At 56.8% G+C, this 27,336-nt stretch overlaps 1 protein-coding gene across 6 annotated transcripts; it reads left to right on the top strand.

Moving 5' to 3' along the window:
- Positions 1 to 13,701: 13,701 nt before the first annotated feature.
- On the top strand, positions 13,702 to 26,886 carry LOC142024899 (E3 ubiquitin-protein ligase TRIM11-like). Of its 6 annotated transcripts, none has more exons than XM_075017228.1 (7): positions 13,707 to 14,700; positions 16,188 to 16,283; positions 18,213 to 18,443; positions 20,498 to 20,520; positions 20,618 to 20,721; positions 25,153 to 25,217; positions 26,602 to 26,886. In XM_075017228.1, exons 1-7 carry the CDS (start codon positions 14,281 to 14,283, stop codon positions 26,836 to 26,838), a joined length of 1,176 nt encoding a protein of 391 aa, XP_074873329.1. In that variant the 5' UTR covers positions 13,707 to 14,280; the 3' UTR covers positions 26,839 to 26,886. The 6 variants fall into 6 exon arrangements, with proteins under 6 accessions (XP_074873331.1, XP_074873333.1, XP_074873334.1 ...); XM_075017229.1 differs by having other exon boundaries at positions 13,708 to 14,700; positions 26,605 to 26,885; XM_075017230.1 differs by lacking the exons at positions 25,153 to 25,217; positions 26,602 to 26,886 and adding an exon at positions 21,895 to 22,090 and having other exon boundaries at positions 13,702 to 14,700.
- The last annotated feature ends 450 nt before the right edge of the window (positions 26,887 to 27,336 follow it).

The raw sequence follows: 27,336 nt of genomic DNA, 5'->3' as shown, positions 1-27,336 counted from the left end.
TAGCCCTGGAGTGAGTGGAGGGGGCTAGGCCTCAGCTGCCAGGGGAGTGGCCACAGCTGTGGGGTGGGGAGCTGTGGCTGGGCCCTGGCCCTGGCCCTGGCCCTGGGGTGAGCCCAAGAGATCTTCCCTGGACCTGCCCCAACTCCATGGCACTGGCCCAGCCTCGGGGTGAGCTTTGTGGCAGGAGGGGTCAGCCTGTGCCACGTCATCACTGCCAGGGACAGAGATTCCCTCCAGCTGTGCTGGGACTGGGCAGATTGTCAGGGGAGCCGCGTTTGTCCCCCTGACATCAAGGGGTACAGATCTGTCACCCCCTCAGGTTCTGCCCTGTCCCCCAAACCCCCAACCCCCAGAACTGAAACTGCCTAGCCCCAGGGGACCCCTCCCGTTTGCTGCCCCTAGCCCAGCTCTTCTCAGAGGCGGCTCAGGAGTGGGAGGTGGACAGGTGGGAGAGTGTGAAACCTCCGACTCAGGGTCTGTCCCTGCTGGGTCCCCCAGGCGGTTCCCTCCCTTGCCCATTGGCAGCAACGAGGGGTCAGACGTAGGAGCCAACCAGAATTCGGCGCCTGAAGGGTTAATTTACGCTGTGGAGGAGGGGAAGAGAATTAGCGCGCAACAGTCAGTGGAATAAAACATCCGATGATGGGAACAGGGACGTCCCAGTGGGCAGGAAGCCCAGCCCCAGCCCAGCGCCCTGCACACCCCATACGCTCAGCCCCCGGCTGGAGAGCCCTGCCCTCGGGGAGCGCCGGGTGGCGTCCGTCAGGGCGGCGGGTGCTCAAGGCCTGCGGCCGTTGGCCTGCGGGGAGCCCTCGGGGGGCACTGAGGAGTCCCTGGGTGGTGGGAGCTGCGGGAGGCAGCGGCTGGGCAGCGCTGGCAGGGGTGCGGATGGGGTGTGAGGGGACAGACGGGCGGGTGGGGGGACGATCTCCTCCTTCCCCTCCCTTGGCAGGCAGCATCCGACCGGCGCTGGGCAGCGTGACGCCTGTGCTGGCTCTGTCTTGGGACAGACAATGCTGCTGCTGTGGGGGTGCCGTGCCAGGCAGCCGCCCTGGGACGTCCGTCCGTCCGTCCGTCCGTCACCGGCTCTGACAGACGCCTTGAGGGGAACCTGCCCCGGCGCCCTGGGGGGCAAACAGCTCTGAGGGGATGGAATACTGAGAGGAAAAGGGCGGGAAAAACCGGTCAGTTCCGGTTCCAACCGCCAGCGCCTGAGGAGAACAAGTCAGTTGGTCGGAAGAAGTGGGTCTGTCCCACAAAAAGCTCATCACCGAACAAATAATTTTTGTCCGTCTTGAAAATGCTTCATTTCTGCTGGTTCGTTTTATCAGAAGAAGAGAAGGGGGTTCCATAAGGACAGAGCAGAGCCTGGGGGAGTGGTGCCACCTGACTGCTCATGGCGCAGTGGGCTGGGCCATGACTGACTGGGATTAATCTCCCACCTACTCATGAAATATTTCTGTCATCAGAAGACTGGGCCCCATTTTCTCCCAAACAATCACATAGTTTACCCAATTCAGTCCCCAGCCATCAGATGACAACTACGCGACCCCACCACTGCCACCCCTCCCTCCCTCAGCTACTCCAGAGCTTGCAGCTCTGTCGCTCCTCCCCATGCCTCTGCACACAGCGCTGTCAAGGGAGCCCTGCATCCCATGGCTATTGTATGACAGGGCAGGGATCACGTGGAGACGTTCAGCCATGCTGGTAGTTCTCTGGGGAGAGCAGGGGCCCAGTATCATAAAGAACAGACTCCACATTTTGACTGTGGACTGGGCTACACCATGGGATGAGGTTGATTTCATTAAGGTCACTTTTTACACCTGATTTTAGAAAGTTGGAGGTGCCTGGCCTCACTGTGCACGAGAGCTCAGTATAGTGCGTCCCCAGTGGGGCAGTGGCTTTGATAGCGATGCACTGTGGGTAGCTGTCCCATAGCTCCTGATGCCCCTTTGCTTTCTGGTTTATGCTCCCAGTGCTCAATGGGACCAAACAGGGCAGTGGTGGTTCTGGGTATGTGTCGTTAGTGTCTCATAATGCACCAGTCACCTCCCTCTCCCCTGCTTAAAAGCAATGGCAAGCGATCTTTTTGTGCCCTTGGTTACCTGTCCAGATGCCATAGCAAGGTAAACATGGAACTCACTCAGCAGCAAGGTCCTATGGCAGTGATAGTAAATATCTTGTGCCTTAAGCTGTGGTATGTCCAGAGCCTGACCAGGACCCGCTGGAATGAGGAAGAATCTGAGCAGTCAATGAACAGACTCAGGAGTGAGGCATTTGAGACGAGCAGTTGGCAGGTGCTGGTGGAATTCAATCTACTTGACAGCATGGAAAGCCAGTTCTGATGCTGTGAGACAGATACAGACTGGTGCAAGTGCCTCGTTAAACAGGTAGGGGATGATCAGCAGTGACTGCAAAACTTTTGCATGCATAAAGCTACTTTCATAGAAATCTGTGAATTGCTTCCCCCCAGCTACCCCGCTGAAGGGCAGCAATACTAGAATGAGACCTGCTCTGACAGTTGAAAGTGAGTGGCAGTAGTCCTCTGTAAGCTTGCAATGCCAGACAGCTACGGGTCAGTTGGGAATCAATTTAGAGTGGAGAAATGTATATGGGAGCTGCTGCAATCCAAGTAGCCAAGGCAATCAATACCCTCTGCTACAAAGGAGAGTGACTCTGGGAGACATGTAGGACTTATTGGAGGGCTTTGCCACAATTGGGTTCCCGAGCTAGAGTGGGGCAATAGATGGAATATACATCTGTATCTTGGCACCTGACTGCCTGGCCAAAGAGTACATAAACCACAAAGGGTGCAGGAGCTTGTGATTCACAAGGGCTGTTTCACCGACATCAATGTGAGGCGATCAGGAAAAGTGCATAACTCTCACGTTCTCAGGAAGTCCGGTCTCTTCAGAAAGGTGCAAGATAGTTCTTTCTTCCCACGCCAGAAAATTGACATTGGACGTGCTGAAATGCCAACAGTGACCCTTAGAGACCCATCCTAACCCTTGCTCCCATGTCTCATGAAGCTTTACACAGGTAGCTTGAGCTGCAGTAAGGAGCAGTTCAACTGCAGGCTGAGCAAAATGCAGAATGACGGTAGAAAGTGCTTTTAAACATTTAAAGGGAAAGTTTAGCAGCTTATCAATTAGGTTAGAGCCCAACAAAAGCAACATTCCCATTGTTGTGGCCGCCTGCTGTGTATTCGTAATATTTGTCAAAATCAGGTGGAAATTTTATGCCAGGATGGGTAGCTGAGGCACAGTGCCTAGCCACTAATTATGAGCAGCCAGACACCAGGGTACTAAATAGAGCACATCATGGGGCTCTACTAATCAGAAGGGCTTTCAGAAAGCTTTGGGAGTAGGTTGAAGAAGAGAAAGTGGCATATTACAATCCCTTGTTCAGCAATCACACAGGTGTGAGAACAACAGCCTTTTGTTCTGGGGCACTATGACATGACAGGATTTTATATGGATTTGGAATTCATTTGATGTGTCCATTACATCTTTTGGTGCCAACTATTGTTCCGGGGGCACGGGGGAGCGTCATATGAGGTATCTAATTAACGATAATGATGAGCTGAATTTATGTACATGGCTTATAAATTTGCATCATGCTCATATGTAAAGTTATCGATTTTTAGGTCTGCAGCTGTATGAAAAATGTTTCAGTGCTGAGATTCACAGTGGGAGGTGGGCCTCCATCCCAGCCGGGACAAGAGACTGAGTACAGGCCCAGACGGCCAACACTCACTTTGTGATGGTGGGGTTTTCCTACCGGCACTGCAACAAATGGAAACTCAGCACAGTGACCCACTGGGTCAGGTGGTAAGCCAAGAGCTATGGAGTAGAATGTAACTTTCCCTCAGCATATGAAAAGCTATAAGATGGGCCCTGGCAGGTGCTTTGTTCTTCAGTCCTCACGAGTTGAGCCTGTCTGGACTGGGGGTCTATCCCTACAAAGAATGCTCACAGAGGCTTCCAAGAATTAGCAAATAACATTGCTGGCCTGCGTCAATAGCTGTAATTGATATATGTAAAATTTTGCTTTAACAATTCTTCTCTCTAACCCTGTTCTTTATTTATTACTAATAAATCTTTGGATATGTAGATCTAAAGAATTGGTGAGCGTGTTGTTTGGGTAAGATCCAAGTATATATTGACCAGGGTCTGAGGCTGGGCCCTCTGGGATCTGGTAGAATCTGTGTGGTGTTTGGTGAAACAGGCGTAAGTTGAGTTGTGGGTTCTTAACCTGGGCTGGTATAGCAGCTGAGAAGTCTGTGGGTTTGCTTGTGTGGCTTCTAGCTGAGCAGAGGGGCCTGCAAAGGTGATTTTGTGGCTGGGTGGATTTGCCTTCCTAAGAAGGAAATCCCAGGCAGGGGCTGTGAGTAGCTCAGATTTTAAGCAAAGGTACCTTGGACTGATCTCTCTAGCTGTGCCCAGAAACCCTGTCCCATTACAGGCACATCACTAAGAGTTGAGTGTGAGGCTGTCCTTGACTCCCTCCCACCCCAACCCAGTGTTCTGTGGCCCCAGGAGGGTAGGCTATGTAACTTGTTGAGGTAGGAACGAGAGTTGTCAGTCCGGGCCAGAGGGGATGCCTGTGCATCTGGATTTCCTGTAAGTCTACCATGCATGTCATCAGCTCTGCCATGCTGGGCAAGGCATTCTCCTGTGTCTGAACTTCACATCCCTACTCATTTTGCAGTCCTCGTGCTCTGTTCACCTCTCCTGCAAAAGTCTTTTCTTCCACTCACTTAATTGCACCCTGTACAAGCAGGTGGATTGCATTTCCTTACTGAATGCGTCATCCCAAGTCCATTCACACCTTCAGGTTTGCACTATCTGGACAGCTGGAGGAGCCGGACATTGGGGAGTGTCCCTCTTGTGTGTTCAAGTTAGTGGGTCTGAAGGGAGCCAGGAAACGCCAGGGCTATTCACTTAACTACTATTTTATTGCAAGCCTTAGAATCAATGTTAACAATACACCTGTGAATGCATACTATACAGTTCACCAGTTACACAGAATTACAGTGTCAGACAGGAGGTGCCTGCAATGTGTTTTCTCGTGTGAACAGTTCAGCTCCTTTGAACTATTGCCATGAGCCACAAACAGAACGTTTCTAGGGGAGCTCTCCCACACGGATTCCATGACGCAGAATAAGGACTGAGACATGGATTACATTTTCCCCATTCTGGCTGGCTATGGACAGAATCTCTTTGGCATGTGGTTTCTCTGTTGTGCAATTAGGTCTGAGCAATTATTAAAGTTTTCCTGTGCTCAGACTAGAGGTTGGGGTTTTTTAACTCTCTGTATTCTATGGATCATTTTGTGTGGAAAAACACTACCACCGATCACCAATCCATTGAAAGAACAAAAGTCTCACGTGGAGTTCTGTGTCCAAAACTGGTCATCAATTTTTAGAAAGGCCGGTGAGAAACTGGGATGTATTCAGCGGCTAGCTGCATAGGTGTTGAAAGACATGGACTGGAGCCATCTGAGCAAAGGCTGAAGCGACATTTAGTTTAGAAATGAGGCAATTGACCGCAGAGATGCGATAATATGAAAATACTTCAAAGGCTGCCACAAAAAAGATGGAGAAAAGTTGTTTTCTCCTGACACAGAGGGCGGGACTAGAGGCCCTGGGTTCAAACTGCAGTATAGCTGCTTTAGATTATGTCCTGGAAAAACTTCTGGTGTAATTAAAATAGAGCAGAGGAACTTGCAGTCAAGGCAGGTTATATGGGGATACACCTCTCCTAGACCTGGAAGAGAACTCAGGAGTTCATCAGGTCCAGTCCCCTCCCTCTTGGCAGGAACAAGCACCATCCATGACAGTTTTGTTTTGTTTTTAATTTAAATCTACTTGCTCTAGCACCCTGGAAGGGCTTCCACAAGGACTGAGCTTATAGCAGTGGGTTTAGCAGGCCAATGCTCACACCACCAAGCTATTCCGCCTGTGACTGTCTGTAGGTATGTGACAAACCCCAGGTAACAGAAGAGGAAGGAGCTGGGAGAAACTAACCACGTGGTTACATTGGTTGTCCTTTTATGTGATCACATTTTTTCCAAGACAACGGGCTCAGTCTGGTGGGACAGGAAAACAGCATTTTAAAAGTAAGAGGAGAATTTACCAAGACGTCCCGCTCCGCTCACCATTTCCTAGGGTGATCTCCCCTCCCCCATCATTACGATCCTGCTGAGATGATGCGCTGGGGTAACAGCAGCAGGAGGGTGCAGGTGGTGAGCACAGGGTGCAAAGGGTATGAATAAGCAGCAGTTTATTCGGCAGTAGAAGGGAGTGGTGAGCACTGGGAGCCTCCGGGGGTAGAGTCTCCTTTTTTATAGTACGTGATTGGACTACGACGTGACAGACATGCCCTGAGTCAGGGTAACAGCAGTGCTGAGCCTGTGCCTCACCAAATCACTGATAGGAAACAGTAATTGTACAATCTACCTACTGCACTGACAGAGCTCAGGGGATATGAGACGCTACGGGTGCGTGTACACTAGCACTCTATTTCGAAATCAATTTCGAAAGTGGCCCCAGTTTTGAAAGCGGCTGCGGAGCGTCTACACGCTCAACAGCCTCTTTCGAAATTGTTTTCGGCGAAAGTGGGTCCAAATTTTGAAATCGCTCTTCCCATCCAGGATTGGGTTAAGAGCGGCCCCTTTTGAAATAAAATTTCGAAATAGGGCATGTGTAGACGCTCCGCGGCCCACAATTTTGAAATTGCAGGTCCACCATGGCGGCGGCTCCAGGGAGCGCCGGAGACGTGCTAGCAAGCCCCAGCGGGGCTCTATGGTCCCTGAGCCAGCCCCTTAAAGCCGCAAGGCTCTGGAAACCCCCTGCAGGAGGCTGAGAGTGTGCCTAGGGCTCGAGAAGCACGAGCTCAGCCCTATACACACTCCAGCAGCCAGACGGCCGTGCCACCCAGCCCATCAGCGGGGTGGCGAGTCCCCTGCACTTTGGGGCGCCCCAGGAGGCCCCCCTTCCCAGCCCAAGGGGTCGCCGGAGGAGAGCCAGGGCCAGAGAAGGAGGGGCCTGTCCTGGATGGAGGCAGAGGTAAAAGACCTCCTCGGCCTCTGGGCGAAGGAGGAGGTGCGGCTCCACAGCACAGGGAGGCCCCGCAATGCAGATGCCTTTGAGCAGCTGTCCCTGGGGCTGCAGAAGTGGGAACACCCCGAGGTCACGGCTGCTCAGGTCCGCTCCAAAGTTAAGGAGCTCCGGATGGCCTACAGCTGGGCCAAGGATGCCCGCAGCCGATCAGGAGCTGGAGCCAGCCCGAGGTGCCCACACTACCGGGCGCTGCAACAGCTCCTCGGCCTGAAGGAAGTCCCAGAGCCGTTGGTGCAGGTGGACACAGGCAAGCCAGACCCTGACCGGGAGATAGACCCTCTGGAGCAGCCGGGACCCTCCAGGCAAACCACACCTGCAGGGGCCAGGAGCGACTTGGAGGAGGGGGCCCATTACTCATCACAGTCAGCTCTGGGACCTCCAGGCAGGTGCCCTTGAGGCCAGTGTCCTCGGACCTGTTTTCCAGAGGCCCAGGTAGGTGACGGGTGGATCAGGTGGCCTGGGTGGGAGGGCCTATCCCACGATACCCTGCCCCATCCCAGACCCAAGCACGGCGCCATACAGCACCTGCACCCATGGACAGCACCCTAGCCTGCCCGACCGGGGAGGGATGCGGGGGCTGGGCCGCAGCCAGCAATTGCCCCACAGAGGAGGTCCTGGCGGGCACACAGGAGCCCCAAGGGGGGATCGTCAGGGGAGGCACCACCTCGGGGGATGGCCTGGGGATGGCGCAGGTGGAGATCCCGGTCCCAGACAACAGCACTGATGGGTGGCCACTCTCGCCTTGTGTCTCCACAGCATTGTCCTCTGAGGGCCGGACCGGGGTGTGCATTGACTTCTGGTCTCTGGAACTGGATAGGAAGAATATCAGAAACATCTTAGTGGTAACCAATCACTATACCCGATACACTCAGGCCTACCCCACACGTGATCAGAGAGCCATCACTGTAGCATGGGTATTGTGGGAAAACTACTTCTCAGTGTTTGGACTCCCAACTCGGATACACTCTGACCAGGGGCGAGACTTTGAGAGTCACCTCCTAAAGGAGGTGCTGAGAGTGGCAGGAATAAAAAAGTCCAGGACAACTCTTACCACCCACAAGGTGACCCTCAGCCAGAACGATTTAACCAAACTCTATTGGATATGCTGGGGACATTGCGCCTGGAGCAGAAAGCGTCCTGGAGTCAACACGTTGCCTTTTTGGTGCATGTCTACAATGCCACAAAGAACGACGCTACTGGAGCCACCCTGTATTTGCTGATGTTTGGATGAGAGCCCAGACTACCCATAGACCTATGCTTTGGGGTGTCAGGGGATGGGGAAGGCTATGAGACACATCTGCAGTATGTTTCCCGATTAAGGGAAAAGCTGCGGGATGCCTACCGTTTGGCTACGTCAGCTGCCCGCAAGAACACAGATCGTAACAAACACCGGTATGATGCAAGAGTGCGCCTTCAGGAGCTCCAACCTGGGGACCGAGTTCTCCTGCGGAATCTAGGGGTTGCTGGCAAACAGAAGACTGCCGATAGATGGACGGCAACACCCTACCTGGTGGTGGAAAGACTTAAGGACCTACCTGTTTACAAGATTAAACCTGAGAGCAGATCAGGGCCAATGAAGACCGTAAATAGGAATCTCCTACTGCCCGTGGGGGAGTTGGTTGGTGCACCTTCAGAGATGGATTATGACATAATTATGACATAAGGCCGGGGTGCAAAGAAAGTGCAAGGGCACATCCATTACCCAACACATGAGATGATTTACCCTTATCCAGCACCTTCAAGAGTGACTCTGAAGAGAATGAGGAACCAGATCCCAGAGTCGATCAAGGGAACATGGGGAAAGGGCAACACCTTTGGCACTGAATCCCAGAGCAGAAGTGTTTACGCCCAGGGCTGGAAACCCCCCTTCTACAACAAGACTCGTCTGGGATGATGAATCTGTCCCATTTACCGACAGTTCGGAGGAGAACCAAGCATGTGCAGATACACCCCAATTAGCCGACAGAGATGTTTTTGTCCAGGACATCCCAGTCTGTGAGCAAGAGACATAAGGGCCAATATGGGTAGAAAGGGAGTCCCCGAATGAACGCCTCTTATCCCTACCGTCATAAGAGGATCCTGCAACCCCTGTTATCCCCACGCTCAATAGGCGAGATACAGTCATAAAGCCCATAAATAGACAAACTTATGAGGCACCTGGAGTAGTTGGGGAAGATGTGACACATCTGGCACAAAGACTTGTGAAAGCCATAGTGAGCTTTCTCAGGCCATTAGAGGGGAATTCATGTGGATGTTATAATCAAAAGTGTGATTTGCCAGGACGTCAAATTCTCGGCTGGGGGGAGGATATAAGGAATGTGGCAGCAGCATTGTAAAGCATTGTAGGACAGGAGGGGAGGGATTGCAACCAAGGAACAGGGGAAACAAACTGCCCTGGAGCTTAGTGATGTCTTTATTGGGCCTGTGAAATGCTAGAGGTTAAGGGCATGCTCAGCACCTGCATTTTAGCACATGGTGAAGGCATGCTGGGGCCCTGATTCCCTGCTGCAGGGGAGACCTAGGCTACGTCTACACTAGCACACTACCTTGAAGTAGCCTATTTCGAAGTAAGGACATCGAAATAGGCTACTTCAATGTGTATCTTCTACATGTCCTCCAGGGTTGGTGACGTCGACGTTCCATGTGGAAGTAGCGACGGGGAACATCGAAAGGAGCCGCCCCAGAAGGAAATGTGGAGCGTCCACACACACAAGCGCTCCCTGTTGAAATATGGGGCCAGCAAAGCCCCAAGCCGCTCCCCTAAAGGGCCCCTCCCAGACACACTTGACCTGCACAGCACAAGATCCACAGAGCTGGCAACCAGTTGCAGACCCTGTGCACACAGCATGGACCTCCAGCTGCAGCAGCAGCAGCCAGAAGCCCTGGGCTAAAGGCTGCTGCACGCAGTGACCATAGAGCCCCGCAGGGGCTGGACAGAGCGTCTCTCAACCCCTGAGCTGATGGCCGCCATGGAGGATCCCGCTACTTTGAAGTAGCGGGACGCGGATCGTCTACACATGCCCTAGTTTGAAGTTGAACATCGAAGTAGAGTGCTATTCCCATCTTCGGATGGGGATAGCGATTTCGACATCTCACCGCCTAACGTTGATTTCAATGTCGAAATAGCACACGGCGCGTGTAGACGTGACGTGTGCTATTTCGATGTTGTGCTGGCTGCTTCGAAGTAGCTGGCTAGTGTAGACGCACCCCTAGAGAGAAACACAACGGGAACGTGAGTGAGTGAGCTACTCTCTGAGCTACACCCTCTGCGAGTGACAACCCTGCCCCAGCACTGAGCTGGGGGATGGGGTTGGGGCAAACCCCTCTGAGAGTGACAGCCCCACCCCTGGGAGCAGCGCTGGGGAAGGGGGAGCCGGGGGGGCACAGTCACTTCCCTGCCCAGTCACAGCCCTGTGCTTGGGGCTCTCTGCTGAGCTGCAGGCAGCCGCTCCGGCGCTGGGGCGGGCAGAGCTGGAGACTGTCCCAGGGCTGGCCCCAGCCCCCACAGGAAGCCCTCCCCTCCCCCCCATCGGAGTTTCATGGCCAAGTGTGAGGTTCAGTTACCCCCTGGGCGGTGCTGAACACAGAGACTCGGGAGCGGCAGACCACAGCGTCCTGTCACGGGGTGCAGGGAGCACCCTGGAGAGGTGGGACCTGACCGGCTGGAGTCTTGTAAATCACGTGAGTTCCCCTCACCCAGCTCCTCCCAAAACAGGAAGCACAGGCACAGGAGGGGGAGCAAACAGCCCACACGGGGCGCAGCATTGCTGCTTAATACAGATGCTCGGAGACACGGATACCCGCACAACTGCATCTCCCTGTCTCCCACCTCCATTCCCCAGCAGCCCTTAGTCACAGCAGCCCCCGGTACCAGAGCACAGATTCATATACAAGGGTTTGCAGGCCCAGGCCCTGGCTGGCTCGCTCATCTATGACTTACTTGACTTAAACCCTTGTACTCCGCGTGGAGCCTGGGTCAACTACAAGTGCCCTCCACTTCACTCTGTCTCGGGACAAAGCTTCTAGCTGAGCCCAGAGTGCCCCAGTCATCCTTCAGTCTCAGTAGACCTTCTCCAAGTTGTCCGATGTCTTCCTCCTTTGGTTTTCCTTGTGCGTTCCATGTGAGAGCTTGGCGGGCTGTGCTGGGTGATACAAGCCGTGTCTACACGTGCACGCTACTTCGAAGTAGCGGCACTAACTTCGAAATAGCGCCCGTCACGGCTACACGCGTCGGGTGCTATTTCGAAGTTAACTTCGACGTTAGGCGGTGAGACGTCGAAGTCGCTATCCTCATCAGGAGATGGGGATAGCGCCCTACTTCGACGTTCAACATCGAAGTTGGGACCGTGTAGTCATTGCGCGTCCCGCAACTTCGAAATAGCGGGGTCCGCCATGGCGGCCATCAGCTGAGGGGTTGAGAGACGCTCTCTCTCCAGCCCCTGTGGGGCTCTATGGTCACCGTGGGCAGCAGCCCTTAGCCCAGGGCTTCTGGCTGCTGCTGCTGCAGCTGGGGATCCATGCTGCAGGCACAGGGTCTGCAACCAGTTGTCGGCTCTGTGGATCTTGTGTTGTTTAGTGCAACTGTGTCTGGGAGGGGCCCTTTAAGGGAGCGGCTGGCTGTTGAGTCCGCCCTGTGACCCTGTCTGCAGCTGTGCCTGGCACCCTTATTTCGATGTGAGCTACTTTGGTGTGTAGACATTCCCTCGCTGCGCCTATTTCGATGTGGTGCTGCGCAACGTCGAAGTTGAACATCGACGTTGCCAGCCCTGGAGGACGTGTAGACGTTATTCATCGAAATAGCCTATTTCGATGTTGCTACATCGAAATAAGCTACTTCGATGTAGGCTTCACGTGTAGACGTAGCCACAAAGATACAGATTTACCTGCTCACTTAAACGTGCTCCATGGTCCGTACAGCCAGAGGTGATTCAGGGTCTAAAGGTAAGTGAGGGCAATGGGTCTCCAGCTCTGGGGCCCTGGTGTGGAAGGGGCTGAGCCAGGCAGCTGAATTTGGCCAGGGAGCCAGGAACTGCTTCCTGTTGAAGAAGGAGAACCAGGAACTAAGGAGAGAATGGAGGAAATGGACCACTTTATTGCCAATACTCATTGTTTGCCTGGAATCAAGCTCCCCAATTCCATTGCCTGGCAGGCTTGATCCTGTTTCTACTGAAGTCCATGTCAGCACTGCAGAGAGCCCTTAGCAAGACAGAGCTGCTGTCACTGCACTAAAACCCCCGACTGATGTTCTGCTTGAAACTTCGACTCTTCACGCTGAGAATTTGGCTGTTCAGGCACCCGTCATTCTGGCCTTTCACACGATTTGCATGGGCTAGCAACAGCGCCTTTCCTAGTAGAGTTCTCTGTATGGTATTTAATAACATCAATGTCAGTAGTGTTACCATCTAAAAAAGAGGACACCCCTGAGAGGGAGTGTGTCTGTATCAGTATCTACCCACTCACCTTGTATTTACATGTTATACCTTGTACATTCATGAAAGATGAGTGGGTAGATACTGATACAGATACACTCCCTCTCAAGCATATCCTCTTTTTAGAAAGGTCACATATGGTAGCCTGGCATGTAATCGTGCAAAGAAAGCCTGAGCTGCAGTGCAGGCCTGCAGGGAGCCTTCATTGCTTGCTAGTCAGAGCTCAAGGACTAAACACTCTCTGGTTTACACTCTCAAAAGGAGAGAGGGACTTGGACAAAACCTGCCATAGGGAGCAAAGAGGGTCTGTCAGGGCTGCCTCCCTACTCTGACATGCTGAGGGCAGTAAGTGGGGGCTTGCAAAACTTTCAAAATACCTTGCTTTTATAGGCTGCTTAAAAAGCTCCCCAAGCTCACAGATTCCTTGACCCTGGGGCAGGGGGAAGGGGGATAATTGCCGCCACCACCCAGTGAAAAGTCCCCCTTAAAACCCAGGAAGGCATGCTTGGATATTACCCTGTGGAGTAACCCCAAGCTTTCCCCTTTCCTTAAGAGATACCTTGGGAACAGAAGAAATGGGCTGTAATCTGATAGCTGACCTCACTTCGGGCAGCATACAAACAGACGCTCCTCTATGGAACAGAATTGAAATCATTGCCTTAAAACCCCCTAATTTATTCACCAAACAAACGATGGAAAAAATGCCAAGGAAGTAAATAAGCATCCTTGGTTGCTGGATATAAGACAACAATTCAAAACATTCTGGTTGTTGCACAGAGAATTACTTCTCTGGGATTCAGATTAGAAGTTGCAGTGCACAGGGGAAAACAACATCAACCAGCCTGGAAAGTCCCATAGCAAACTGAATTTAAAATAACCTGATCACACCTAACTAAACATTTCCTCTCTACTCACACGTCCATGCTCTGCTTGGGAGATGGCCAGGATATTTACTGGAGTCATTCATCCTGCTTAAGCATCTTGTCTGAGTCTCGACTTCAGCCCAGCAGAAAGACCCTTTCTCAGCAGGCCACCGCTTCACTTCCAATATCCCCCTTTTTCCCCACTGGCTCACCTGGCTGCTCCCCACAGAGACCTCTCTAAGGGTTAACCCTTTACAGGCCTTCCTTTATGTCAGGTTCAGAACAGGAGGGGGTTTGAGTCCTTAGTGCTCTGTGGCATTGATCTGTACAGACATTTCCAAAGCACCTGTAGTCTTGCCTGCCTGTCTACATGAGCGCTGTGACCCCCTCCTCTCCCGAAAGAGCCAAGAGCCCCTCAGTGCACTAGTGACCCTGGGGAGAGCGAGTTACATCCCCTTGGTGCCCGATCTGAGAGTTTGAGTCTTTGCAGCTCCGCCTCTTACAGACTGACAGGTCAGTAGCTCCAGCTGCAGAGATGGGGGCTGAGCTCAGTGTGGGTGGCTGGACACACACAGCTGCCGGTGGAGCAGGGGATAGGCTGAGTCTTCCTGGCTTCCACCATGAGAGAGCTCAGATGTGATCCTATTCTCCCCCCTTCTCCATTTCCTCTGCTTCCCCACCCTGTCATCTCCCCACACCATTCCTGTTCTATGTCCCTCCCGCTTCCTCTGTCCTGCCCCGTGTTCAGTTCCACTTTCACATTTCCCTCCTGCCTCCTCCTCTTCCTCCACTTCTCCGTCAGCGTCAGCACAAGCCGCCACTGGCAGAGCAACAGGCCAGGAGGACAGAAACTCCCCTGACGGCCATGGCCTCTACATCTACTGCAGGGGACATAGGAAACGATACCATTTGCTCCATCTGCCTGGGGTACCTGACCCAGCCAGTGACCATAGCCTGTGGGCACAACTACTGCCAAGCCTGCCTCACCCGGTACTGTGAGGAAAGGGGCCCAGAGAGACGCCTGCCCTGTCCCCAGTGCCGAGCCCCCTTCCAGACAGGGGAGTTCAAGCCCAACACCCAGCTGCACAACATCGTCGAAAAGCTCAGGGAGCTGGAGCTAAAGGCAGGGAAGGGGCCAAAGGAGGGTCAGTGCGAGAGACATGAGGAACGCCTCAAACTCTTCTGTGAGGAGGATGGAGAAGCCATTTGCTTGGTGTGCGAGAAATCCCGGGAGCACAAGTCCCACTCGGTGGTTCCCATCGAGGAGGCTGCCCAGGAGTACAAGGTAGGAAATGCTCTACACTTTGCTTCATTACATCCCAGCAGGACCCAGGTTTATTCCCCTCCTGAGCACAAGGATGGCCATTCACAGCTGGCTGGTTCCAGATAGGTAGCTGAATGAAAGGGGGCTGGTTTCCAGAGGGGCTGGTTACCTGAGGGGAGATCACTGGGGCTGTGGGCAGTGGGGTGGTTACCAGAGGGGTGAGCACTGGGGCTGTGTGCAGAGGGGTGAGCACTGGGGCTGTGGGCAGAGGGGTGGTTGCCAGAGGGGTGAGCACTGGGCCTGTGGGCAGAGGGGTGAGCACTGGGGCTGTGGGCAGTGGGGTGGTTACCAGAGGGGTGAACACTGGGGCTGTGGGCAGAGGGGTGAGCACTGGGGCTGTGGGCAGTGGGGTGAGCACTGGGGCTGTGGGCAGTGGGGTGGTTACCAGAGGGGTGAGCACTGGGGCTGTGGGCAGTGGGGTGGTTACCAGAAGGGTGAACACTGGGGCTGTGGGCAGAGGGGTGAGCCCTGGGCGCATTGGGAGAAGACCCAGACCTTTTTTGCCCCAGCATTGCCAGTGTGACGCCCTGCTGAGAGAAGAGGCATTTGCCAATCAGTGTTCTGGGGACCACTGGGGTTCCACGTGACGTGATTGGCGCTCTGTGAAAATGTCAATGCCAGCGAGAGTTTTCCCTGTGAAATATGACATTAGAAATGATGTGTGATTCAGAAATACTCAGGTGTTTGAATAGTATTGAGATATAGGTTAGATATATTAATAACATTCATAATAATAGAGTTATTATGCAATTTGTGCTGAAAAAGAGAGGCAAGAACACTCGTCCCATGAAAAAACCTGTCAAATGTTACTGATTTTATTGTCCAGAACCTTTTCGTAAAAATAATAATTTATAAAAACACAAAATTAAAAAATATTTCCCTTTCCTGATTTGTTTTGTGTTTCTTTTGCATAAAAATATTTTTAAGCTTGAAGGGAAGACAGGCCTTTTTTGAACACTGTTGTCTTTTCCATTTTTGTCCAAAAAAAGGACACTCACCATCTTTCTTTCAGCTGTTCTATTGATGGTTTCTTTAGGTTTGTGCATTATTTTTACACTTAATTCCAGGGTTGCTTCCTGTCCTACCAGGACATTGGCTGCTTATTGAGGGGATTTTCTCTTCTTCTTATTTGGTCTTTGGAAACTGAAAGACATCTAAAAAACCCTAACTCTTTGAAATGAACTTTTCAGCATTATGTGCAGCAGTTTTTTGGTTTGAAACTCCCTCCCCTTCCCACCTCCCAACCAGCATCTCTGTGTTCCTTCAATATATTCCAAACCCAAAGGTGTTCAATGGCCAAAGTAGTTTGGAAAATGCTGAGATATCGACATCTATAGTCTCATTTCTGCTCCAAATGTGAAGAAGTGGCTCTTACCCACAAAAGCTCGTTACCTAATAAATAGGTCTGTGAGACTAACGGCTGTTTATCACATGCGATGCCCCTGCAGGAGAAGCTCCAGGGAGCCCTGGGCCCTCTCAGGAAGCAGCTGGCGCAGGCCCTTGCGCTGACGTCCGAAGAGGAGAAGAAAACCGCAGCGTGGCAGGTGGGTGTCTGGGTTCCTCTGCCCTGAGCCCTCCCCCTGCAGCGTTCCCAGGGGCAGAGGCTGTGCAGCTCCAGCACGAGGCGAGGAACCTGCTCCAGTTGCTGAGCCCGTGACCCAGGCGTGCTGGAGGCAGGACCGGGCTGTGTCTCTGGGGGATCTGGGCACAGCCCGTTCCTGGCCCGTCTGCGGTGGTGCACACTCACCCTGTGCTCTACCCCGGGGGCGCGTTCTCAGGGGCGGCTGCAGCGTTTCACTGTCACACGGATCCTGTTTTCCGCCTGCAGCCGACAGGCGTCCGACCCTCGTGAAATTGCTCCCCTGTGTCTCTGCAGCCTGGAGGAGAAGGGCTGTTCCCTCCCCCACCCAAAGTCCCTGCAGCTTGTCTGCCCCACCCCCGCGTCCGGCACTGGAGCTGGGCACTGAGCAGAGGGGTCCCCCGGGGGTGAGCTCCGACCTCTCTCAGCGGCTGAGCTGGGGGCTGAGCTCTTGTGCCTGTGGAACTGGGGCGGGTGTGGAGCTCTGTGGGGAATCCGCCCCACGGCTGCGTCTGCCCGGCCCCACCAGCCAGCTGGGGATGGGCACCCGCCATTGCCCCGGGGCCTGGGTGGGCTTGTCCAGCCCCTGCTGCTGCAGCGTCGTTGCTCCCAGCACCCGAGCCGGCCAGATCAGAGCTCGGGGGGACATGTCTGCAGGTGCTACGGTCACGCCTCCATGGCAGGGGCACACCCTGAGCCAGCAGAGCCAGGGCCGGTCCTGTACAGCCGGGCAGAGCGCAGCCACTTCACAGCCTCTGCTGCCCTCGGGTGGGCACCTCGTCCCGGCACCTGCTGCTGTGCCCGTGACCTGCCCTGAGCTCGTCGGTAGCCGGGGGACGGCCCCCTGGGGGAAATGTCTGTGCTGGTTCAGCAGCACAGGCCGGGTGAGGCAGACACTGGCTGGGCACTGGGCACGGGACACTTGGCCAGGCTGGGTGAGGCCACGGCCAGCACGGACAATATGCTGGGAGCCCAACCCCCACGAGAGCCCCAGGCTGGCACCCAAAGGGCTGTTGGCACCTGCCCCTCAGTGTGGAACATCACAGGGCTGGGCAGGTTTGTCAGGGAAGGAGCATCACCCGCACCCTGGGCTGGTGCTTGGTCCTGGCGTGAGGATGGGGACTGGACTCCATGAGCTCTCGAGGTCCCTTCCCGTTCTGTGCGATAGGTCCATCTCCATGTGGTCCTCCTGCTGCAGGGGCTCCCCTGGGCGTGTGCAGCGGTGCCAACACCCACTGTGGTCTGGGGACTAGATGGGGGGGCCTGGCACCCTGCCCCTCTGAGGGGGCGGGGCCAAGGACAGAAGGGGCGGGGCCAAGGACAAAAGGGGTGGGACAAAGGACAGAAGGGGCGGGGCTTAGGGCGTTCAGTCCCAGTCCCAGAGCCGCGTGAGGAGCGGCACCACTGCGCTCCACAGCATTTGGAAGGGGTCTGGAGCTCAGGCCAACTCCATTGCTGCCTTGGCGGCTGTGGTGGCTGGAGCTCCAGGCCCCTGTGACATGCTGGGTCCAGGAGCAACTGCCCTGTTTAACCCCTTCCCCCCTGGCTGGCGAGCCTGAGTGTGGGAGCGCCCAGCGCTGGGCACCCAGATCCCCCCCAGACCCCTGTGCAGCCCCCCGTAAATCTCTCCTCTTCCCTCCATTTCTCCCCAGTCTGCTGGGTCCCTCCCCTGCCCCCGCAATAACGTACTGCGGCTTTACAGACCCCGGACAACCCCGCTGTGGAACTGACCCCGTGAACTCTGCCCTCAGCCAGCCCCTGTCTGGTCCGTGCCCACAGCAGTAACCGTCCTAACTCCGCCGCACTGCCGGGCTTGTCCCTGCCCGGCCCAGCCTGCGTCGCTCAGCGTCTGGCTCCCGTGTTCTCTCCGCCCCTCCTGCTGTTCTCTCTGCAGGCGACAGCGCAGCAGAAGCGGGAGACGATTGCGGGTGAGTTTAGCAAACTGCACAGGCTGCTGAGAGAGGAGGAGCAGCTGCTGCTGCAGCGACTGGCGCGGGAGGAGAGGGAGGCTCTGCAGAGGCTGCAGGCAAACGTCGCCAAACTCTCCCAGCAAAGCGCCTCTCTGCAGCGGCTCATCACAGAGCTGGAGGAGAAGTGTCGGCAGCCGGCTGCTGAGCTGCTGCAGGTGAGAGAGCCTCGGAATTCTCCACCCTCCAGCGCTGCGGCTCGGCCCGTCCTGCGGGTCACTGACAAACAGGCGCTCAGGCCGAGGGCTCCATCTGTTGTGAGCATCGCAGGGGTGCGAGAGGGGATCTGATCGCGCAGGTCCGGGGCTGGGGCGACGGAGCGGTTGAGCTGAAGTGATAACAGGCTCGGCCCTTCCTTGCTCTGACTCCAGATCGGGGACAGGCAATAGCTTTGAATGGGGCCACTGCAGGAGTTTGTAAGTGGCTGAGGGCTGCGCTCTTCCATGCTGTTAATGGAGAGGAGGTGCCGGGGGTGGGGCGTAGGCTGGGCGCACAAGGGAGCTTGGGGTAAGGGAGTGGGAGCAGCAGGGGTTGTTGGATCTGGGAGGGAGTTTAGGTGAAGGAGGGGTGTGACCCAGGTCAGGGGCATGGGTGGAGAAGGGTGTGCGACCTGGGTCAGGTGTTCAGGAGTTTGGGTTATGAGTGGGGGCGGCAGATGCGGGTGTAAGGACAGAGAGGGGTTATGGGCACAGGGGTGCAGAGGGTTTGGGTTGTGACTGATGGCTGGAGATGGGGGTGTGATGGGGTTCAGGGGTCCCCAGGCACTGCACCCCATCCACAGGCAGGTGTGACTCTCACTCAGCAGGTAGAACAGGAGGTTCATTAGGCGACAGAGGCACTGGTCAGCACAGAGGTGTCAGTACAGCCGTCAGAAACAGTCATTCCAACCTGTCCTGGGGAGAGGAGCTGGAGGGGTGCCCCTCTGGGGTGGAGCTTCCCCCATCACCGGGCTGGCTGCCTTCCAACTCTCTCTTCCCCCAGCGTCTAACTGCCGCCTCTGATTCAAACCCAGCTCGGGTCCTCCCTGCTCTTTGTTCAGGGCAGAGGTGTTACCTGCCAGCCTAGGTTACAGCCCCAGGGTCATCCTTAGTCGCTGGGAGCTGCTCTGCTTGTCTCACACCCATCCAGCCTGCGTCTCACATGCACCCCCCACTCCATCCCATCGGGTGTAAGAACTGTGTGGGGTTATGGGCACAGAGGTGTGTAAGGGTTGGGTTACATGGTGTAGGGGTGCGGGTGGGGAGCAGAGGGTTGGCAGCAGCTGGGGTGCCACAGGCAGGCTCTGCCAAGAGACGCATCCTTGCGTGGCTCCCAGCCAGCAGCCCAGCTGGTTCCTCAGCCAGGGCCCCTTCTTTCCATGGCCCTGTACTGGTTGCAGGGGCCGTGTGTGGCTGACTCTGAACACAGTGACTCCGGAGGCGGGAGGAGTCATTTGCCGCCTCCAGTCCTGCAGACAGGCACCTCCCATTGGCTGAATACTTTGCTGGGGAAGTTTGATGAAGCCCCCCTCTCCGGCCTGGCAGTGTTCAGCCAGCTGCTCTGAGCACAGATGGGGGGCGGGGCTGGCAGGGAGCCTGAGGGAGGCTCTTGTGGGCCAGACCTGACGGCTTGAAGGGCCACATTCAGCCTGTGGGCTGTATTTTATTCACCCCGACCCAGAGCAGAGGGCCGGATGTGTTTTACAAATCCCGATTCCGAGACATGCGGTGATGGGACAGGGCCCCGGGGGAGATCTGTGCCCTTAAATTTCTCTTACACTGACATCAACTACTGGAAACAAAAAAGGACACGTGACAGGCTTTTAATGAGAAGAGGGTTTTTGCATTTCTGCTTGGGCATGCGTTACATAACGACGTCACTGTTACGAGTGTGTTATAAACATTACTGTGCCAACAATCTCAATGCTATTCAAACACCTCAGTATTTTAGATACACACGTCATTAGTTAGTTGACATTTGAGAAGGAAAAGTCTCACCAGAATCGACATTTCTCCAGGGAACACCTAGTCACGTTGCGTGGAACATCAGTGTTCCATGAAACACGGTTTGGGAAACGCGGCCAGGAGAGATTTGACCCCAAACCAGTAAAGGCCAGAGGGGAGGTTCATTTCCTAGCTGGGAGCACACTGGCTCTACTGCCTGAGTTCTAGCTGCAGTCGCTGGTTTTACACGTGGTTCTAACTCAGAACTCTGGGTCTCTTTCCCCTGCCAGGATGTGAGAAGCGCACTGAGGAGGTATGTTCCCCACGTCCCTCCTTCCTACGCACGGGGCGGCGGCTCTGCGGTGATGTGCACAGAGCAGCGGAGTGAAGACGGGATGTTTTCTTCCCAGGAGTGAAAGTACCAAACTGCAGGAACCAGAAGCCGTGTGGACCGACCTGAAGAACACGTATCGCGTTTGTCTGGACGTGACGGAAGCGCTGAGAAGGTTTGCAGGTGAGCGGATGCTGCTGGGAGGTTCAGCTGTTCGGTGCCTGGGGGTCTGGAGGGAGCCTGGGGCCCAGGGCACACGTGGACCCAGCTGGCAGGTTGGGAGCTGTGTGAGGGCTGGAGGCTGACGCACTGAGTGCTGGGGAGTTTGCCGGCTGTTCACACCCACCTGCTGGCACTTGCCCAGGTATCTCTCCAGGCCTCGCGACGCTGACGTCCTGATCTCTCCCTGGCTGAGCAGGTGCTGCAAGGCCTAGACTGGGCCCAGTGTGCTGGGTGCTGCACAGACTGGTAATGGAGGATGTGTCTGTGCCCCTCTCCTGGCGCAGGGCGAGGGCTGCGCTGTGGGGCCTGTAATATTGAGGGGGTTTCTCAGACACAGCCGAGAGAACCAATCCCAGACAAACTGCTTCCAGCCAGGCCAGCCTGGGGTTTCCTTCTCAGTCAGGCACACCAAGCCAGCCCCAAAGTCCCCCTGCCAGCCCCTCCAGCCAGCCGGAAGTTACACAACAAATCTCACACATCCCCCAGCTGCTCCTATGGTCAGGTGAGAGGCTGGACATGGGTGGGGTGACGGTGCCCCCAACACACCCTGGTAGGGCCTCTGGGCTGGGCTGGCTGCTCCTCCTGCTGCCGGCCAGTCAGTAGCGCTGCACGCGCTGTCTGGCACCTGGTTTCTTCTCCCCACAGCTGAGTGGCCGTTCCCTGGGCGGTGCAGCAGCTCCCTGCTAACGGCGGAACTGCAGCTGAGTGCAGAAGTCTCTGCGCTGGGCAGGGCAGGGTAGTTCAGCAGGGGGTGGGACGCCCGTCTGAGACCTAAATACAGGGCTGTCCCATGACCAATGGAACTGGAAGGGCCCTCGAGGGGTCATCGAGTCCAGTCCCCTGCCCTCACGGCGGGACCCAGCACCGTCTAGATCATCCCTGCTGGATAGTTATCCAGCCTGCTCTGAAATAGCTCCAACCCAGGGAGATTCGGCAACTGGCCTCGGCAATTCATTCCAGTGTTTAACCACCCGGCGAAAAGCTTTTCCTAATGTCCAGCCTGAACCTCCTCCAACCTATTTTTCTCTCTCCTCCTTGTAACCTGCTTTTAAATACTTGAAAGCTGCTGTCATGTCCCCTCTCAGCCGTCTCTTTTCCAACCAAACGAACCCAGTTCTTCTCCTCTTCTCTCAGAGGCCACGTTTTCTAGAGCTTCCATCAGTTTAGTTGCTCTTCTCTGGACCATCTCGAATTTCCCCACATCTTTCCTAAAACATGGTGCCCAGAGCCAGACACAGTGCTCCAGCTGAAGCCTAATCAGCGCAGAGCAGAGCAGAAGAGCGACTCTCGTGTCTTGCTCACAACTCTCCTGTTAATACATCCCAGGATCCTGTTGGCTTTTTTTGCAGCAGCCTCACACTGTTGACTCAGCTTGTGGTCCACTCTGACCCTGGAACCCTTTCTGCAGTGCTCCTTGCTAGGGAGTCTCTTCCCGGTTTGTAAGCGCAAAACTGATTGTTCCTCACTAAGTGGAGCACTTTGCATTTGTCCTTATTCAGCGTCATCCTATTTTCCTCAGACCGTTTCTCTGGTTTGTTGAGCTCATTTGGAACTCTGTGCCTGTCCTCCAAAGCTGTTCCCAGCCCTCCCAGCTTGGTGTGATCTACAGACTTAGCAAGCGCACTCTCTATGCCAAAACTGAAATAGTTGATGAATATATTGAACAGCCCTGGCCCTAAAACTGACCCTTGCAGGACCCCACTTGTTATGCCCTTCCCGCATGACTGTGACCTGTTAATAACTACTCTCGGGCTGTGTCTCCACTAGCTCCCTACTTCGAAGGTAGCGTGGTAAGTAGGGTGTGGTGAGATTATTAATGAAGTGCAGCAGTGCATATGCAGCACTTCATTAAGCTAATTCTCCCCATGGCAACTTCGAAGTGTTAAACTAACCCACTAACCCACTGATACTTCAAAGTGCCTGGGCAACTTCGAAGTCTCTTTACTTCTGAGTAAGTGAGGGGCAGGTCAGACAGTGCCTGTGAGCGTCAGCAAAACACCCTCCCCCCCATCTCTCTCTTCACTAGGCACCCACCCCTCCTGCTGCGGGGGTGCAGCTCAGTGGGGCGACCAGGGCTCCCTTTGCAGTGGTAGAGGTTCTGGGGATCCAGCAAGTCTGTTACTTTCCTCACTGCAGGGCCAGGCCCAGAGACGCCGGGGCTCAGCCTGGCCGGCCCCAGCACAGATTAGCGCTGAGGGGTCCCCTTGCTCAGGCCGGCTCAGTACAGCTCTGCTGCCCTTTACCCACACCGCAAGGGGAACGACATTTCCTGACCCCCAGCAGTACCGCAGCGATGTGTGACCCAGCACCAGCCAGACTGGCTCCCTGGCAGCACAGCTCCATGTGCTGGGTCCCAGCAGGGCAGGAGGGTTCCTGGATGGACAGTCTGGGCCTGGAGCCTCCCCCAGGCCGGGCTCCTCAGGAGCAGTGAGGGGAGAGCTCCCTCCCCCCTGCTCACCCCCATCGTCTGCCAGGGGCAGGTCGACCGATGCACCCACCCAACCGCCCGACACCGTCACAGACACCATCCGGGTGGGAGCCCCTCTGGGTCCTACGCCTGCCCTGTCTGCGTCCCCGGCACAAGGGTTTTCTGCTGCTCTGTGACAGGCTCTGACCCAGCCAATTTCCATTCACGTTTCCAGCCCGCCACTGACCAGGCAGCGCTGCCTCGGACTGGGCGGGGGGGGATCTTCTCGGAGGTGGGGGGGATCTATGGAAATCCCTGTGGGAACCTGCCCCTCCCTTCCCTTCTCTCCCCTCTGGCCTCTTGCCCCCATTGCCTCTCCCCTCTGCCCCCTCTTCTGTTCCGGGCACCTGCCCCTCCCCGTCCCATTGCTGCCACCCATCTGCTGCCCCCTCTGCCCCCGACTTTCACCCCCAACCTTGTGCTTCTCTTGCCCCCAATGCCCAGAACTGCCCCTTCCCTTCCCCTTCCCCCAGAGAGACCACATCTCCCCTCCCCCACCCTGCCCCCGGTGCTGTCCTGTTCCCCTTCCTCCTCCTGCCCTGGCTCCTCATCTCCCCGAAGCATAAGCCCCTCCCCTCTTCCCCCCACCACTGCTGCCTGTCACTCCCCTCACCCCCGCTTCTGTCCTGTTCCCCTCCCCTCCCCTCCCACCTCCCTGACACCTGCACCCCTCCCCCTCTGGTCCCCTGGTGCCAGCCCCTCTGTTCACTGCTCCTCTGCCCCCTGGTGCCCACATCCCCTCACCTGTCTGGCTGCCTAGGGCCTGTCCTTCCCCTCAACCCACTTCCTGCCCCCCCGCTCCCCTGTTCTCTGTCCCCCTCGGCCCCCTGGTGCTGCCCCTCCCCCTCTGCCCTCCTTGCAGCTGCCCCTTTGCCCCACCCATCCCCATCCCTCCTGCTTATTGCCCCTCCCCTCCCCCTTCCTGGCACCCTCCGCTCCTGCCTCTCTCCCCTCAATAACTGCCCCTCCCCTCACTGCCCTGGTGTCTCCTGAGATCTGCCTCACTCCTCCCCCTCCCCCACCCCATGGTACCTTCCCCACTTCTCATCCCCTTTGTCTCCTTCCCCTGCCCCCTCCCCCCTGCCCCCTCCCCCTGGTGCCTCCTCCTCCTCCTGCCCCTGGTCACCCACCATGTGCTTGGGTGTTGCCCCTCCCCCCCCTGCTCTGTGCCCCAGAGTCCAGCCCGGCTCCTGCCCTCCCCTTGGGCCCTGGGCCACCTAATCCCCTCAGCTCCCGTTATTGGCCCCAGCCCAGCCCCTCACTCCTGTCTGGGCTTGGAACTGCCCCTCCTCCTGCCCCTTAATCACCCGAGCGCTGCCCCTCCCATCGCCCCGTTCTGCCCCCAGCCCCTGCTCCTCCCCTCCCCCCTGCAGCACCTGGCTCCCGCCTCCTCCTTCCCTCCTCCCCCCCACCGGGGCTGCCCTGCCCCGGCCAGTCCCTCGGCCCCTGGGCGCCTGCCTCACTCTGTGCCCTGGGGCTGCCCATTCTCTGCCCCCCGTGGCACTGGCACCTGCCCCACCCCCCAGCCACCCACCCATCACCTGTCCCCCCCCTTGGTCCCCTGCCCCATGGGAGCTCCCCATCACCTCACACCCCTCAGCCCCGCCCTTCCTGCCCCACTGTGGTGCCTGCCCCGTCCCTCACCCTCTGCAGCCCCCGGTACCTCCCGTCATCCGTCTCAGGGCTTAGGGGTCTGGTCCTCAGCCCCCCATTGCCATCATGTCACCCATCCCCCTCCCGCTTCACGCATCACCTGCCCCTCCCCTGCTCCCCCTGCCCTTCCCCGTCAGTGTCTCCTCACAGGCAGAGGGGCCCTGACCCCCCCTCAGACAACACCCCCAGAGTGATCACTGGGGCGCAGGTTCATTTCCCTCTGAGCCCAGGGACCAGCCCTGCCCCTGCACTGACTCTGTGACTCTCCCCAGTGGACGTCACTCTGGATCCAGACACGGCTCATCCCAACCTCGCCCTGTCTGAGGATCGGAAAAATGTGAGATTTGGAGCCAGACGCCAGGATCTGCCCCACAACCCTGAGAGATTTGATCCTTGTCCCTGTGTGCTGGGCGCGGAGCGGCTCACGGGCGGGAGGTGTTACTGGGAGGTGGAGGTGGGAGACAAGACTGGGTGGGAGCTGGGGGTGTGCAGGGAATCTGTGCGCAGGAAGGGGAAGGTCACACTCACCCCTGAGGATGGATACTGGGCCGTGTGGCTGAGGGACGGGGGATACAAGGCCTGCACCTCCCGCCCGACCCCCCTCCCCGTGAGCGCCAGGCCCGGCCGGGTGGGGATTTTCCTGGACTACGAGGCGGGCGAGGTCTCATTTTACAATGTGACTGACAGGTCCCATCTCTTCACTTTCACCCGCACCTTCTCCGGGCCCCTCCGCCCTTTCTTCTGTCCTGGCCTCAACCCTGGGGGGACAAACGCGGCTCCCCTGACAATCTGCCCCCTCCCAGCGCAGCTGCAGGGAATCTCTGTCCCTGGCAGTGACCCCGCGGCACAGACTGACCCCTCCCAGCACTGACCAGCCCCCAGCCCTGCTCCCTTGGGGATGTCTAAAGGGCATCGCCCGCCTGCCCCCCCCGTCAGTGCCCAGGCCTGTGAGCTGGGAGGGGGAGGGCAGCGAAGGGGCTGGGGGAGCAGCTGCAGGCTGTGGGGGCAGGGCAGTGTGGGTCGGGTGGGGGCAGGGTCGGGTTGATGCTGAGGGTGGGGGGAGGAGGGGGCTGCAGTGCGGGAAAGGAGGAGCCGAGATCCCCAGGGGAGAACTGTGGGGTGGGTGTGATGTGGGGAGGGGAGAGGCCCCAGGAGGAAGAGCCTCTGAGATAAGAGGTGGCAGGAGAGGAGCCCAGTGAGGGGAGAGGCCCAGTGGGGGTCCTGGGCACTTGGCACATTTCCTGCCCTGGGGAGTCTCTGCCCGCGGAGGGGCAGCAGCGGCCCCAGGGGCAGCGCTGGGCAGGGGAGAGGGCCGGGGCCCTGCTGTGCGTGCAGCCGCTCTGCGCTGCAGCCTCAGCTGGGGGGGCTGGGGAAGGGGCTCAGCAGCTGGGCCAGCCGGGTGTGGGGGTGCGAGCCCAGCCCCAGGGCGTGAGCGGGGCCCAGCCGGGCCGCGCAGAACCCACTGGCTCCTCCCGTGGGTTTGCCCCTCCCGTGCGCGGTGACAAAGGGCCCCAGCGCCGGGCGAGGCGGGTGGGAAATACCGACACACACCAAGTGCCTGGTGCTGCCCAGGGCAGTTTGCTGCCCTCAGACTAGCCCAGCTCCCAGCCCAGGGGCAGCAGACGGCGCCGGGCGGGGGAGTCGCACCTGTCCCAGTTCCTGCCCTGTGACATCTCCGTGTCACGTCCGAGGAACAAAACTGAGCAATTGTTCTACTCCAGCAGCGCCAGGTGCATCCCCAGCGCTCGTCTCATTCCCATTTCACCGGGTTTGACACACACCCGCCCGGCGTGTCTGAGAAATGGGGTTATCCTCGTGGGTGCTTCACTCCAATCCCCAGGAACAATTTCCCGGCGTCGCTCGTGGGAGTCGCGTCCTGTCTCAGAAAACGCCGCTGCTCTGTGTCACTGCGGGGGTGTTTGGGAAATGAGAAAGAGTTCGTAGCAATAAACACCTGAGAGTGATCCACCGAGTGTCTCTGTGCTCCTCACTCTTGTTTGCTTGCAATGTTGGCGCAGGGTTTGGTCGGGGGAGGATGGGGGTGGGAGTGGCGACCTCACAGCTGGGTTTGGTGTGTGGGGCTAAGGCCAGGGGTGGAGGGTAGGGGAGGGTGAGTGGAGGGGGGGACGGCAGAAGGTTCAATGTGTGCGTTGGGGGTTGGGAGGTCTCAGGGGCTGACTGTGGGCAGCCACACCTGCAAAGGTGGATCTGATCTGGGCTGGGGGGCCGGTTCGGGCCGTGCTGCTCTGCCCTGGGAGCTCCTCGTGTGTGTTGGGAGTGTGGCGGGGGGTTCATGCTGTGGTTTCTGGCACCAGCATCTCTGGGGAGGCCACTTGGGCTGGGCTGGCATCTGCAGCCCCAGTCTTAGCTCCTGCGTGGAGGTGTCTTCCATAGCCCAGGGGAAGGGAACAGGCCACAGCGCTGGGCCTGGCCCTGGAGTAAGCTGAACTCAGCCC

Source organism: Carettochelys insculpta, chromosome 22 (assembly GCF_033958435.1).
Source record: "Carettochelys insculpta isolate YL-2023 chromosome 22, ASM3395843v1, whole genome shotgun sequence".
NCBI lineage: Eukaryota > Metazoa > Chordata > Testudines > Carettochelyidae > Carettochelys > Carettochelys insculpta.
The sequence above is the reverse complement of the archived record's forward strand: the minus strand, read 5'-3'. Positions and strand labels throughout refer to the sequence as shown.

What these genes read in the sequence shown, in the direction of transcription:
- LOC142024899 (XM_075017228.1), top strand. Translation starts at nt 14,281, where the DNA reads ATGGCCTCTACATCTACTGCAGGGGACATAGGAAACGATACCATTTGC. An exon ending in AGAAAACCGCAGCGTGGCAG is followed by an intron (nt 16,284 to 18,212) that starts GTGGGTGTCTGG and finishes TTCTCTCTGCAG; the next exon opens with GCGACAGCGCAGCAGAAGCG. An exon ending in CGGCTGCTGAGCTGCTGCAG is followed by an intron (nt 18,444 to 20,497) that starts GTGAGAGAGCCT and finishes TTCCCCTGCCAG; the next exon opens with GATGTGAGAAGCGCACTGAG.